At 43.1% G+C, this 13,461-nt stretch overlaps 2 protein-coding genes across 2 annotated transcripts in view; one reads left to right on the top strand and one right to left on the bottom strand.

Annotated features, from left to right (window-relative positions):
- IL1RAPL2 (interleukin 1 receptor accessory protein like 2) overlaps nt 1–13,461 on the top strand; it is a 607,533-nt gene that overhangs the window by 14,665 nt on the left and 579,407 nt on the right. The window lies entirely within an intron of this gene.
- On the bottom strand, nt 5,810–7,388 carry TEX13A (testis expressed 13A). The gene is made up of 3 exons (XM_065916507.1): nt 7,350–7,388; nt 6,677–7,167; nt 5,810–6,572 (listed from the first exon to the last, which is right to left on the bottom strand). The coding sequence occupies exons 2-3, from the start codon at nt 7,133–7,135 to the stop codon at nt 5,829–5,831; spliced, it is 1,203 nt and encodes a 400-aa protein (XP_065772579.1). The 5' UTR covers nt 7,136–7,167; nt 7,350–7,388; the 3' UTR covers nt 5,810–5,828.

The following is a 13,461-nucleotide window of genomic DNA, read 5'->3' as shown; positions in this document are numbered from 1 at the left end:
CATATATTACATAAGTTACATACATATATAAAATTTACATATGTATACATACATATATAAAATCAGTATATATTGAAGAACTGACTCAATGTAAAAGACCCTGATGCTAGTAAAGATTGAAGGTGGGAGGAGAAGGGGACAACAGAAGATGAGATGGTTGGATGGCATCACAGACTCGATGGACATGAGTTTCACTAAGCTCTGGGAGTTGGTGATAGACAGGGAAGTCTGGGGTGCTGCAGTCCATGGGGTCGCAGAGAGTGTGGACTTGACTGAGTGACTGAACTGAACTGAACGAGTGCATGTTACAATTATTTTTATATAGGTAAATTAAGATTTTTGGTTGGAGGTTTAATATCAAAGTCTCAAGAGTTAGTAGAATGAATATACAGAAAAGTAGAAGGAAAATATACAGAAAAGTAGATCTGAAAAGCACCATGAACCAATTCAACATAATTAAGATTTATACAATGAGAAAATGTGTATTTAAGAGGAATAAATTCCCTTCTCTGATTCAACCCTTATTAACAAAGGAGATGCTGTTGACCTCAGTATTATCAGTAAAAACATGCACTCCAGGTAGTTTTCTCAGCAACTGGAATGAATTCATATGACACCATCCCCACTCTCTCACCACCCTGAAGAATGATCCACCTTGGCAAGGTAGCTGGTTAATTTTCAATGAGTACAGTCTCTACCCATGGCTATGAAGTGGAGAAAAGCCAAGGAGGATGGTGGTGCATAGTTCCACTACAGGGTCTTTATCTCAATAAAATGAGACCCAGATTAACACAAAGCTGCACGTATTAATTTCCAGACTAGATCATAGTCTTCGCCAATAATAAGGCAATATACCCTTATTTAGGTTCAGAGGTGGTATATGCATATTTTCATTTTTCAGCCCCATTACCATGACCCTCCCAAAGCCTTCCTCTGACTCCCTGTAAAGGAGAGTATTTTGGCCAGATTTCATATTTACATTCACCTCTTTTACTCTCAGGCTTTCCTGGTGGCACAGTGGTAAAGAATCCGCCTACCAGTGCAGTAGACGAGGGTTCAACTGGGTTGGGAAGATCCCCTGGAGAAGGGAATGGCAACCCACTCCAGTTTTCTTGACTGGAAGATACCATGGAGAGAGGAGCCTTGAAAGCTATGGTCCACGGGGTCACAAAGAGTCGGACTTGACTTAGCATCTGAGAACACAACACTTTCACTCTCAGGCGAGATCTATCTCTCTCTATGTCTATCTACCTCTATAAATGCCCTTCCCTCTCTCTTTCTCTATCCCTTTTTCCCTCCCTCCCTCTCTCTGTATCTTATCTCTTCCTTTTCTGAGTCTAAAACTTACCCTGAACTACAACTCTCCCCACACACACATACACACAAATTCTACAAACATAGAGGACACTTTCCATACAGATGGGTCGCTGATTTACTGGCTGTAACCCTCAGATCACTAGGGTCTGGGAACTTTTATTTCGGTTGCATGAAACCTTTTCTTTTTCTAATATGTTAAGTCTTGCCAATAGAAACAGAAATAGACAGCAGGGAGGCACTTATTATGAGATGACAGTACAGAGAATGATGCTTTGAATGACAATGTTCTATAGCATGGTACAAGGTCACAGAAATTTCTAAACTTTAAGGCATGTAGGGAAATTTCCCATTAGATAGCATCATTGTATACACAATCTGGTAAACTTTTGAGCTTGATCCCACTTGACATAAAACAAAGATTGAAAAACACTGTTGTTTCTAAATAAAATGACTTATTTTTTACTTTGCATCATTTTAGAGACAGGTGTAGTCAAGTTTGACTTCTCTACTTTTGCTACTTTCCTTCCCTTTCGCTACTTTGCTTGCCATTTTCTCAAGCCCAGAGATGATCACTACTGTATTTCTAGACATAAAAATCACTGACTTTGGCCAAACACTTGGCACCTATGAAATTTCTATTTCTTTCACTTGTTCACTGAGACTGGGTCTTTCTTGTGTGTACGTGCTCTGTCACATCCAACTTGTGAACCTATGGACTGCAGCTCACCAGGTCCCTCTGTCCATGTGATTTCCCAGTAAGAATACTGGAGTGAACTTCCATGCCCTCCTCCAGGGGATCTTCCCAACTCAGGGATTGAACCCTATGTTTCTGATTTCTCCTGCATTGGCAGGTGGATTCTTTACTACTGTGCCACCTGGGGTCTTTCTTGAAGCAGCATCATTTTTATAGCTCTTACTCTTGAGCTGCTCATCTAAGAATTGCTAGCCCAAGGGCTCAAAGGCCAAGTCATATCACCTCTGTTGGATGTGTTGAGGATATTTAGTGATAGATGTGGAATTAACTTCAGTTTATTAAATCCTTTCCTCTGTATGTACAGAGAGAAGAACCTTTATATTGAGTGTGAAACACAAAATCTTGAAAGTCAGTATATTTCTCTTAATCCTATCAAACATAAAACCCAAATCCCAACAAACCAAATCATTTACTGAAAAAAGTAAGTTATGAAAACAATGTGTATTACCAAAGTTAAGTGTCTGGTACCCCTCTGGAACACTCACTTTCCTTTCCAGTATCCCCTCCTAGGTTCCTATTGCAATGCCTTTTGATTTTCTTTCATTTGGGCCCAGTTTGGCCCACTGGGAAACAGGATGTCATCTTTTCTTTCTCCTTCCCCATTCTACTTGTGGAAGTGATCCCTAAATATGCCATTGTTCAGAAGCCCACACTCCCATCCTGACCTCTTCTCCTTACTCACTCTCAGGTCTCTAGTCTAAGGTGTACATAGGCAAGAACCCTCTTGATTTCCCACCCCTTTGTGACAGAGATCAGTGTCTGCTCTCTCCTCCTGTCTCAAAGGAAGAGGTGGACTTTCCAAGCCTACCCAAGCCAGTAAATTAACTTTATTTTTTCTTATATCTGTGAACATTTATCTTACTTTCCTAACACAGAGGTATATAAAGAAATAAAAGCCCTCTATCATACTGTCTCTACCCTACTCTATTTTTCTGGATAAAAAAAGTTTTTCCAGAGCATTTCTATGCTTACATAAATCCTACACACACACACACGTGTGTATGTCTGATACATATGCACACAGAATAATTTGGGGAGTAATTTTGTTTCACTTAAGGTACCATCATTTTTTTTTTTTCTTAAATAGTGCACTGAACATGTCTCCAATATAGTATGCAGATCTACTTCATTCTCTTACATATTTCTTCCATGATCAAGCTTTCTGCAGCTATCTCCTTCCCCATGGCCCAAGTTTCTCTGGTATTCAAAGAACTCTCGCAGTCTTGTATTCCACACACGTCACTCCTTCCCTTCATAGTTAAATGTCCTTGAAGAAGAGCCCCTCTCACTGAGCACTTCCTCACTTCCACTCACTCCTCAGTCCTTGCGATTGGGCTTCTACCCCCACCCCCACCCAGACTGGCTCAAAGATCAGACGTGGCCAAACCCATTGAACACTTTTCGTGTCACAGTACCCCACTCCCTGGAGCCCTTGGCACTGCTAAACACACTGCCTTTGCAACTCTTTTCCCCGTTTCAACTACTCCTAAGTATTTCATTGCCGCCATGGTTCCCAACCATGGGTGAATTTGTTCTCCTGTGAACATGTGGAAACATCCTTGATTGTTACAATCTCTTCTGGGGGTGTGGGATGTGCTACTGGCATCTAGTGGGTAGAGGCCAGGGATTCTGCCAAACATCCTGTAATTCACAGGGCACCCCCTGGAGATGAGATATCTACATCATCAGAAGATGACAGCCAGTTGCACTGTCAGGAGTGCTGAAACTGTGAAATTCTACCCTCCACACACATGCTCAGTTGTGTCCGACTTTTTGTGACCCTATGGACTGTAGCCCACCAGGTTCCTCTGTCCATGGGATTCTCCAGGCCACAATACTGAAATGGGTTGCCATCTCCCCTAGGGGATCTTCCCGACCCAGGGATTGAACCTACTTCTCCTTCATCATCTGCATTGGCAGGCAGGTTCTTTACCACTAAGACACCTGGGAAGCCCCAAATTCTACCCTATGAGGATATAAACAAGCCCAAGAAGGTTTCTGTCAAGTGAAAGCCTTTTAATAACTAGCTAGGGATCTGGCCACAGATCCTGGTAACAATTATGCATACCTGCACCCAAAGGAGACAACCAAGAGTCACATCCAGCTGCTGTAGAAATGTCCCAGGGTTAGTTTAGGGTCATAAAAAGTTTCAGTCTTTAGGTTCACAGTCCCCAGTGAATGTTCAGGGCTCTTCCAGTTGTGCCTCAGTCTGGTCCAGGTATAACTCCTCAACATCATTCCACCTGTGGGCTAAATCATACATTTACTTCACCTCAACACAGCTTACCGTTATCAGAGAGGCAAATGCATACCATCCTCCCCCTCCCCCTTTTACACCCTCACTCTGGAAATTGATTTCCCATCAGAGTGGGTTCTATTATGCATTTCTGAATTTACTAGGACCTTTGTAGCCAGACTCCCCTCCCACTGCAATCTCGTGATGGGGGAGAGAAAAAAAAATCTCAGGATTTTTTGGTCCTTTGGTCAGTGGTCTAGACCAGCAAACCCTCCAGGCACTATCAGTTGTTGACTCACCTTGGCAGTGGCACAAGGTCCCGGTTCAGATCTGCCTGTCCTGAGTTGGAAGTGGGGACTGGCGAGGATTCTCCTGTCATGAGGCTGAACAACAACGAGGACAGTCCTTGTCTGCAGCTGGTGCTGGCATCCTCTGTATGAAGCCCTGAGGGATTCCTTTAGGATTGGTGAATCTCTGCCCTGTTGTAAACCCGGGATCAACCCCAGGACTGCTTTGTTTCTCAAATAACTTGCTCAGAATATGAATGAGCTTCTTGTTCCGTTCATTCCTGGAGACTTGGGATCCCCACTACCCATAACTCTCTGATGCACCTAACCAACCAGTTCCAACATTTTCTTTGATGGTTTACAGTTTGCAACTTCTCTTCTGGCATAAATTTCTGGCTTGACAAAAATCTGGTTGCCCAGAACAAGAACCTGCTCAAGTTAGCTTAAAGAAGAGAGGACTGCTGTGAAGTGGCTTTTCACTCAGCACAACAGCAGGAAGTGGAAGAGTGGTCAGGCTGTCAGTCTCCATCTCTGGGGTCACAGGATTAACTCTTCTCCACTTCTCTGTGCCTCCCTGCTCCCTAGGCCCTCATAGTTTCATTCTCTAAAGGACACTTGGTCTCTGTAAAGCACGTGATTCTGTTCCCCCAGTCACGACCAGGCCTCAGCTGTGGCCTCCGTGTTCATGGCTCTGACCTTGACCCTGACTCCCAGTGACCCACTGCTTCAGTGCCCAACACTATCTGGACTATGGAATCAGCCTCTATCCAGATTCTCAGACTATTTAGCTCAACATGTGTCAAATGTCCACTCCTGCTCCAAACATGTACAGCTTAGTGAAGGGAGAGGTAATGCAGGCAGTTGGGGTGCTATATACTGGCTGCCCAGGTCCACCAGATACTAGTTTTGGGAAAAGAAATACAAACAGAAGCTGCAGCAGTTCTAGGGTGCCGAATGCTAGTGGTCTGGAATACAAAGGGCGTCGTCAAAACAAGTCTTTTTCTCTATATATCTCTCTCCCCTTAACCCCCAATCTATACCTTCCCCAGTGACTATCCCATACCTTCTCTCCCACCCCTTTCCCCTCCTCTCTCACAACTCCTTTCCCCCATTTAACCACCCACCCTTTCTCTCTACTCTTCCCAAGCCCTCTTACCCCCCTTCCCCTCCCTCTGAAGACTGATCTCCCATCAGGTAAGTTTCTATTCTGTTTCACATTTCTGAATCAAGGGTTCTATAGCCAGATATCTCTCCCACAGCGGAAGCAAGTTTTCTGCCTTGAAAAATTCACGGCTGTACACCAAGGGCAGTTCCAATCCCCTGGACTTCGAAATGCTGTAGGTTTTCTCTGCTGATGGGGATCAGAGTCACTCCTATTTCTGGTGGGTTCTTGAGGGTCTATTCCCCAGGCCCTCCCATTAGACCACAAGCTAAAATCAAAGGGCCTGCAATGGGGAGACGCTTGAGCTGGAGCTCCTGCTGTGACCACTGCTGCTGGTGAGGATGATGTGCTTGGGGACAGTGTGGGTGTGGACGGTGTGGGTGCATCTGGAAAAGGAGATGAGGAGCATGAGTATGAGTATGTGAATGAGGCAGGGAGCTGGACAGGAAGGGTCCCTGGTGAGGCTGTATACATGGACTTGGTTGTTTTAAATAGATAACGCCTGGCTGTTTCCATGGACCTGTGATCTCCCTTCCTTTGCCCACCAGAAGTGTGATTTTTCTGGTCTACAACTCCGAGAAGCTGCATAATATCTAGAACCATCTCCTCTGCTACCTGCTCAGCTTCCTCCGCCCCCACAGCTCCTGTCCCTTCTGCATCCTCCTGTCTTCCTCCTCCTGTGGCTTCAGAAGCGGCAGCAAGAGTAGCAGTGGCCCCTGCCTCCTCCTCTTCCTCTTCACTGGTTCCTTCTGTCTCAGCCCCACTGGCAGTGGCCATGGCCAGACCTGCAGTTCGTTCCTGCAGAGACTCCAGCTCCTGGAAGAAGTGAAGAGAGTTGAGACCTGTAAAGGAGGCGGGCGAGGCAGGGGCTGGGACTGGGGGCTGGGGCGGGAAGCAGGGCGGGGACCAAGTAATCTTACTGCCTGGAAGAGCTTCCACCTCAGCTGATCCCTTTCCTTCCGCATCTTCTCCAGGTTGGCCTGCATTTGTTGCAGCTGGAAGGCTGTTTCCTTGCATTCTACCTCGTGCTGCGCCACGAACAACTTCAGGTCTGAGGCCAAGGCATGTGCGACCGACTTGTGCAGCCCAGCTAAGTCGTGCAGCCACTGTACCATGTGCCCGTGTAACTGGCTCTCTCTGCAGGCAAAACGCACACCCAGGGCCAGGCTGCCCCAAGCACAGGCCTCTCTGGCCTGGCTGGGCACCTGACGGTCCTCTAGGATGGCCCTGAGCTTGTCCTCCACATTCTCCCAGGACAGAGAGAGATTCTCGATGTAGAACTCCAGGCCTTTCGCGTGCCTGGACATTCTCTCATTGATGAAAGCCATCACTTCACCATGCCAGAAACCACTACTTGGGTCTTCAGGTTTCAAGGCCATGATGACTGAGTGCCTTTGGCACTTGGCTGGCTCTGCGGGGATGAATCAATCAGTCCTCTCCCTCCCATCCCCCATCCTCGTCTCTGCTTGCCCCTCCCCCCCACCCTGCCGCCAACCTCACAAACTCCTAAAGACCCTATACCCTGCCCTAGGACACCTCCCACCAAGCCTCACCTCCTGTCAGTGGGAGTGCAGCCCAAACAAAACCACTTACCACAGCAAAATAAATGATTTTGATCTCTAACTCCCTCCCTTCCTGAGGGCTCTGAAGAAAGACAGGCTCCTATAGACCCTTCGCCGCGTTTACCTTTGGACTGTTCCAACTTCCAGAAATGGCAGGGGTGGGAGAGTTGTGTGAGGAAGATTTCTCCCCTCCTCCAGGACGTAAGGGAAACTCCGGTACTTTTGAAAGTCTTTGAAGTCACGGAGAAACAGGAGTGGTCAGAAAAGACTCATAACCAAGAGCATGAAGCGCTTGTAATCGAGTATCAAAATTCTCAACCCCCCACCATGATGATTTGTCCTGCTCATGAGACCCGCTCCTAGTACTGACAGAATATTCTACAACGGGAAACAGCTCCAACTTCTCAGTAGCCTCTCGCACCTCCCCCCCGCCCACTCAAGATTCTGTAGCTCCCGTTATAGACACAGCAAAATTCTGATACTTCGTTAGCAAACTTTTTATTATTATTATTATTATTATTATTATTAAGGACTATGTAGTAATTATTTGAGACTTTGTAGGCAAAGAACCTCTGTCTCAACTACTTGTAACGCAAAAGCAATCATAAGTAATACTTGAAGAAGTAGCTCTGTTCCAGCAAAACTTTATGTACAAAAAGTGACAACTGGTAGGATTTGGTCTGTCGTTTGCCAACTCCTGATCTAGATTCATGTTTCCTGTGTGTTCCGAAGATTTCTCAAATCCAAAGGTTCGTAAGCCAACTTTTCTCCTAATAAACAATTCTTTATATTCCTATGTTGTTCAGTAAAGAGACGTTGAAATCACTAATACCACCTCCCTTTAATAAGAATCAAATCAGTCTCCAAGACTTATTGCTAATACCTCAGATGTCAAACTTTTTTTGACATCCATTCACATTTAGGGGGTGCCACTGTTGCTTTTTAAATAATCTGCCTGAATTCCATTTCTAATTTCTAATATCTTTCTAATGTTTCCTATGATCATATTGATTTCCAGCTTTAAAAACATTTAAATGAATTCCTGTGACAAATTCCTTGGTCTGACATTAGGGTCTCATCTCAGGCTACCTTTATTATTAAGTTAGCTCTCTCTAGTCTCTTCTCTATCATTATTTGTATACCCCAGGAACTAGCAATGCAGGGATATATTTGTTGTGGGTTTTAATTTATTTTTCCATCTGAAAAATCAGATGTTCATTACTTGTTATCTGGGCATTATGTTCTGTGCTGTGAACTACTTTGAAAAAGACATTTATTCTTTAACGGTCTTATACCAGATAGTGACTGAGAAAAGATGATCAATCAGGTGTTAAAGTATTGCTTAAGAAGGTAGTTAAGTACCAGCGGTATAAATCCCAGTGTCTTAGGTCTTGTTTAAAATGTTATCTTGTGTTTTCTTTCCATTTAAATATGTATATTTTAATTATCAACCCTTAGTGGGAAGTGTTCATGTTTTTGCTTGTGCTTGAGGGATTTCTGCAGAAACAGCATTCAAAATATAATGTGGAAATCGGAAGGGTGAGGAATGGGGAGATACTGGAGTCAAAGAGACACGTTAGGGAGATGCTCAGTCAGTTTGGTTGCTCAGTCATGCCTGGCTTTTTGTGACCCCACAGACTGCAGGACTCCAGGCTTCCCTGTCCATCAACAACCCCCAGAGCTTACTCAAACTCGTGTCCATCCAGTTGATGCCACCCAACCATTTCATCCTCTGCCATTCCCTTCTCCTGCCTTCGATCTTTCCCAGCATCAGGGTCTTTTCAAATGAGTTGGTTCTTCACATCAAGTGGCCAAAGTATTAGTCCTTCCAATGAATATTCAGGGATGAATTTCTTTAGGATTGACTGGCTGAATCTCCTTGCAGTCCAAGGGACTCTCAAGAGACTTCCCCAACACCACAGTTCAAAAGCATCAACACTTCAGCACTCAGCTTTTTTATGGTCCAACTCTCACATCAATACATGACTACTGGAAAAACCATAGCTTTGACTAGATGGACCTTTGTTGGCAAAGTAATGTCTCTGCTTTTAGATATGCTGTCTAGGTTGGTCAAAGCTTTTCTTCCAAGGAGCAAGTGTCTTTTAATTTCATGGCTTCAGTCACCATCTGTAGTGATTTTGGAGCTCCCCCAAAATAAAGTCAGCCACTGTTTCTGTTGTTTTCCCATCTATTTGTATTTAAGTGATGGGTCCAGATGCCATTATCTTTGTTTTTTGAATGTTGAGTTTTAAGCCAGCTTTTTAACTCTCCTCTTTCACTTTCATCAAGAGGCTCTTCAGTTCCTCTTTGCTTTCTGCCATAAGGGTGGTGTCATCTGCAAATCTGAGGTTAATGATATTTCTCCCTGCAACCTTGATTCCAGCTTGTGCTTCATCCGGCCTGGCATTTTGCATGATGTACTCCGCATATAAATAAGCAGGGTGACAATGTACAGCCTTGACGTACTCTTTTCCCAATTTGGAACCAGCCCATTGTTCCATGTCCAGTTCTAGCTGTTGCTTCCTGAACTGCATACAGAATTCTCAGAAGGCAGTTAATGTGGCTGGGTATTCCTATCTCTTTAAGAATTTTCCACAGTGTGCTGTGATCCACACAGTCAAAGGCTTTGCCGTAGTCAATAAAGCAGTAGTAGATATTTCTCTGGAACTCTCTTGCTTTTTCTATGATCCAACAGATGTTGGCAATTTGATCTCTGGTTCCTCTCCCTTTTCTAAATCCAGCTTGAACATCTGGAAGTTCTTGGATCACATACTGCTGAGGTCTGGCTTGGAGAATTTTGAGTATTTCTTTGCTATCAGGTGAGATGACTGAAATTGTGTGGTAGTTTGAACATTCTTTGGCATTGCCCTTCTTTGGGATTGCAATGAAAACTGACCTTTTCCAATCTTGTGGCCACTGCTGAGGTTTCCAAATTTGTTGGCATATTGAGTGCAGCACTTTTACAGCATCATCTTTTAGGACTTGAAATAGCTCAGTTGGAACTCCATCACCTCCACTAGCTTTGTTCATAGTGATGCTTCCTAAGGCCCACTTGGCTTCAAACTCCAAGATGTCTCTTGCTCTAGCTGATTGATCACACCATTGTGGTTATCTGGTCATTAAGATATTTTTTGTTTAGTTCTTCTGTGTATTCTTGCCACCTTTTCTTAATATCTCCTCCTTCTGTTAGGTCCATACTGTTTCTGTCTTTTATTGTGCCCACCTTTGCATAAAATGCTCCCTTGGTATCTCTGATTTTCTTGAAGAGATTTCTACTCTTTCCCATTTTGTTGTTTTCCTCTATTTCTTTGCATTTCATTGATCCCTGAGGAAGACTTTCTTATTTCTCCTTGTTATTCTTTGGAACTCAGCATTCAGATGGGCATATCTTTACTTTTGTGCTTTGCCTTTAGCTTCTCTTTTTTTCCTCAGCTCTTTGTAAGGCCTCCTCAGGCAACCAGTTTGCCTTTTTGCATTTGTTTTTCTTGGGGATGGTCTTGATCACTGCTTCCTGTACAGTGTCACTAACCTCCATTCATAGTTTTCAGGCACTCTATCAGACCTAATCCCTTGAATCTATTTGTTACTTCCACTGTATAATCATAAGAGATTTTATTTAGACCATACCTGAATGGTCTAATGTTTTTCCCTACTTTCTTCAATTTAAGTCTGAATTTTGCAATAAGAAGTTCATGATCTGAGCCATAGTCAACTCCGGTCTTGTTTTTGCTGACTATATAGAGCTTATCCATCTTTGGCTGCAAAGAATGTAATCAGACTTATTTCAGTATTGACCATCTGGTGATGTCCATGTGTAGAGTCATCTAAAGTTATTGGAAGAGGGTGTTTGCTATGACCAGTGTGTTCTCTTAGAAATACTCTGTTAGCCTTTGCCCTGTTTCATTTTGTTGTCTAAGACCAAACTGGCCTGTTACTCCAGGTATCTCTTGACTTCCTACTTTTGCATTCCAGTCCCCTATGATGAAAAGGACATCTTTTCTGGCATTAATTCTAGAAAGTCTTGTAGATCATCATAGAACAACTGTTCAACTTCAGGTTCTTTGACATTAGTGTTTGGGGCATGGACTTGCATTACTGTGATATTAATTGGTTTGCCTTGGAAATAAACAGAAATCATTCTTTCATTTTTGATATGGTACCTAAGTACTGCATTTCAGACTCTTATGTTGACTATGAGGGTTATTCCATTTCCTCTAAGGGGTTCTTGCCCATCATCTGAATTGAATTTGCCTATTACAGTCCATTTTATTTCACTAATTCCTTAAATGTCAATGTTCACTCTTGCCATTTCTTGTTTGATCACTTGCAATTTACCTTTATTCATGGACCTAACATTCCAGGTTCCTATGCGATATTGTTCTTTATAGCATTGGACTTTCTTCCATCATCAGTCACATCCACATCTGGGCATTGTTTTTGCTTTGGCTCCATCTCTTCATTCTTTCTGGAGTTATTTCTCCACTCTTCTCCAGTAGCATTAGCTACCATAATTCAAAATGTAAACTAAGGGCAGTGGTGTTTAGGATGGAGTGATGCACGTCCAGAGCTTTTTGTTAAGAAGAATTGATACGAATGTCAGAAAGGTCTGGGATGAGAGAATGAATAGGGTAATTCCCAGGTTTCTATTATAGGGAATTATGTAGATAATGATGCTATGAGCTTATATGGTAAATGAAAGAGAAACTAGGGTGGGTTCACCTTTGAACATACTGAGATATCTGTGGGACATCCCAATAGAGATCCTATAGGTGGTTAGATGTATGAGCCTAGAACTTAGGAGAGACATCAGGGCTGGAGATGTAGTATTGAGATATGGATTTTGAATTGGAAGCAATGATTAAAATAACTCAGGAAGAGGACATGGAACAAGAAAAACAGAGTGCCTAAGATAGATCCCTCCTAGAGGATTTTTCCTCCATAGACATCTTCCTTTCTGCCACTGTCCACTATCATTGACAGTTTTATAGCTTGCCTGCTTACTTCTTTGCCTTCTCTTCTAGCCTCAGGACATTTTTGCCTTACCTTTTTTTTTTTTATTTCTTCTATAACACTTTAAACATGAACTTTAGCTTGTGATCACATGTCTCTCTATGCTCCCATCCTTCTAATTCTGCTTATAAACACTTTCAGAAAATTAAAATAAATAATTTATTTTGGCCAAAAGGTTGGAGGAGGGAAAAAATGAAGACAGGGAAACCTGTTAAGATCCTAATTTAGTAGTACAGAGAAGACACGGTTAGTGCTTGAACTGTGGCAGGACCTAGATGAAATATCAGGTAAGAGGAGCATTTTAAAACAGAATTAGCACAGCTTGTTAACCAATTGTGTAAGGGAAATAAGTACACAGAGGTGGAATGGAGGATGATTTTGAGGCATCTAACTTGAGAAACTAGATAGTATGATTAGTGATGCCTCTCTAATTATTATAGATAACATAGGAGCAATAACAGATTGTAGGGAGGAGATTCAGTCTTGGGGCTGATAAGTGCCTTCATGATATTAATATGCAATCATAGTTAAATGGATGTACTGGGCTGGAACCTAGGAGAGAGTACAGAACTAGAGAAAAATATTACAGACTTCAACGTCTTCAGCATTTAGTTTGTGGTTGAAATCTGGTGTTTTAACAAAATTTACAGAGGTGAAAACTGGAAACAAACAAGCAAATAAAACAGAAGTAGGAATCCCGAGGCCTGGGGGAGGATGGCTAACATTTTGGAGATATCTCAGGGAAGAAGGGGCTTCCCTGGTGGTTCAGATGGTAAAGAATCTGCCTACAATGCAGGAAACCTGGGTTCAATCCCAGTCTCAGGAAGATCCCCTGGGGAAGGGAATGGCAACCCACCCCAGTATTCTTGCCTGGACAATTCCATGGACAGAGAAGCCTGTGGGTTACAGTCCATGGGGTTGCAAAGAATGGGATACAACTGAGTGAGTAACACACAGGGAAAAAGAGCCAACAGTAGAGTTAAAACGAGTGATCATAGAGGTAGACAGTCCTAAGTGAAAGATATCTTAGAAGCAACGAGGGGTTTAGAAAGTTGAAGGAATGAGAGTGAACAAAATGTTGTTAGATTTGGCAAATAAGATATCCTTGAGTCTATTGATAGAAATTCAATAGA

This window comes from Muntiacus reevesi, chromosome X (genome assembly GCF_963930625.1).
Source record: "Muntiacus reevesi chromosome X, mMunRee1.1, whole genome shotgun sequence".
NCBI classification, from domain to species: domain Eukaryota; kingdom Metazoa; phylum Chordata; class Mammalia; order Artiodactyla; family Cervidae; genus Muntiacus; species Muntiacus reevesi.
This window is presented reverse-complemented; position numbering and strand designations above follow the sequence as displayed.

Coding starts and splice junctions, on each gene's coding strand:
- TEX13A (XM_065916507.1), bottom strand. CDS start 7,135: ATGGCCTTGAAACCTGAAGACCCAAGTAGTGGTTTCTGGCATGGTGAA. Junction 6,573..6,676: donor GGTGGAAGCTCTTCCAGGCA/GTAAGATTACTT, acceptor CACTTCTTCCAG/GAGCTGGAGTCTCTGCAGGA.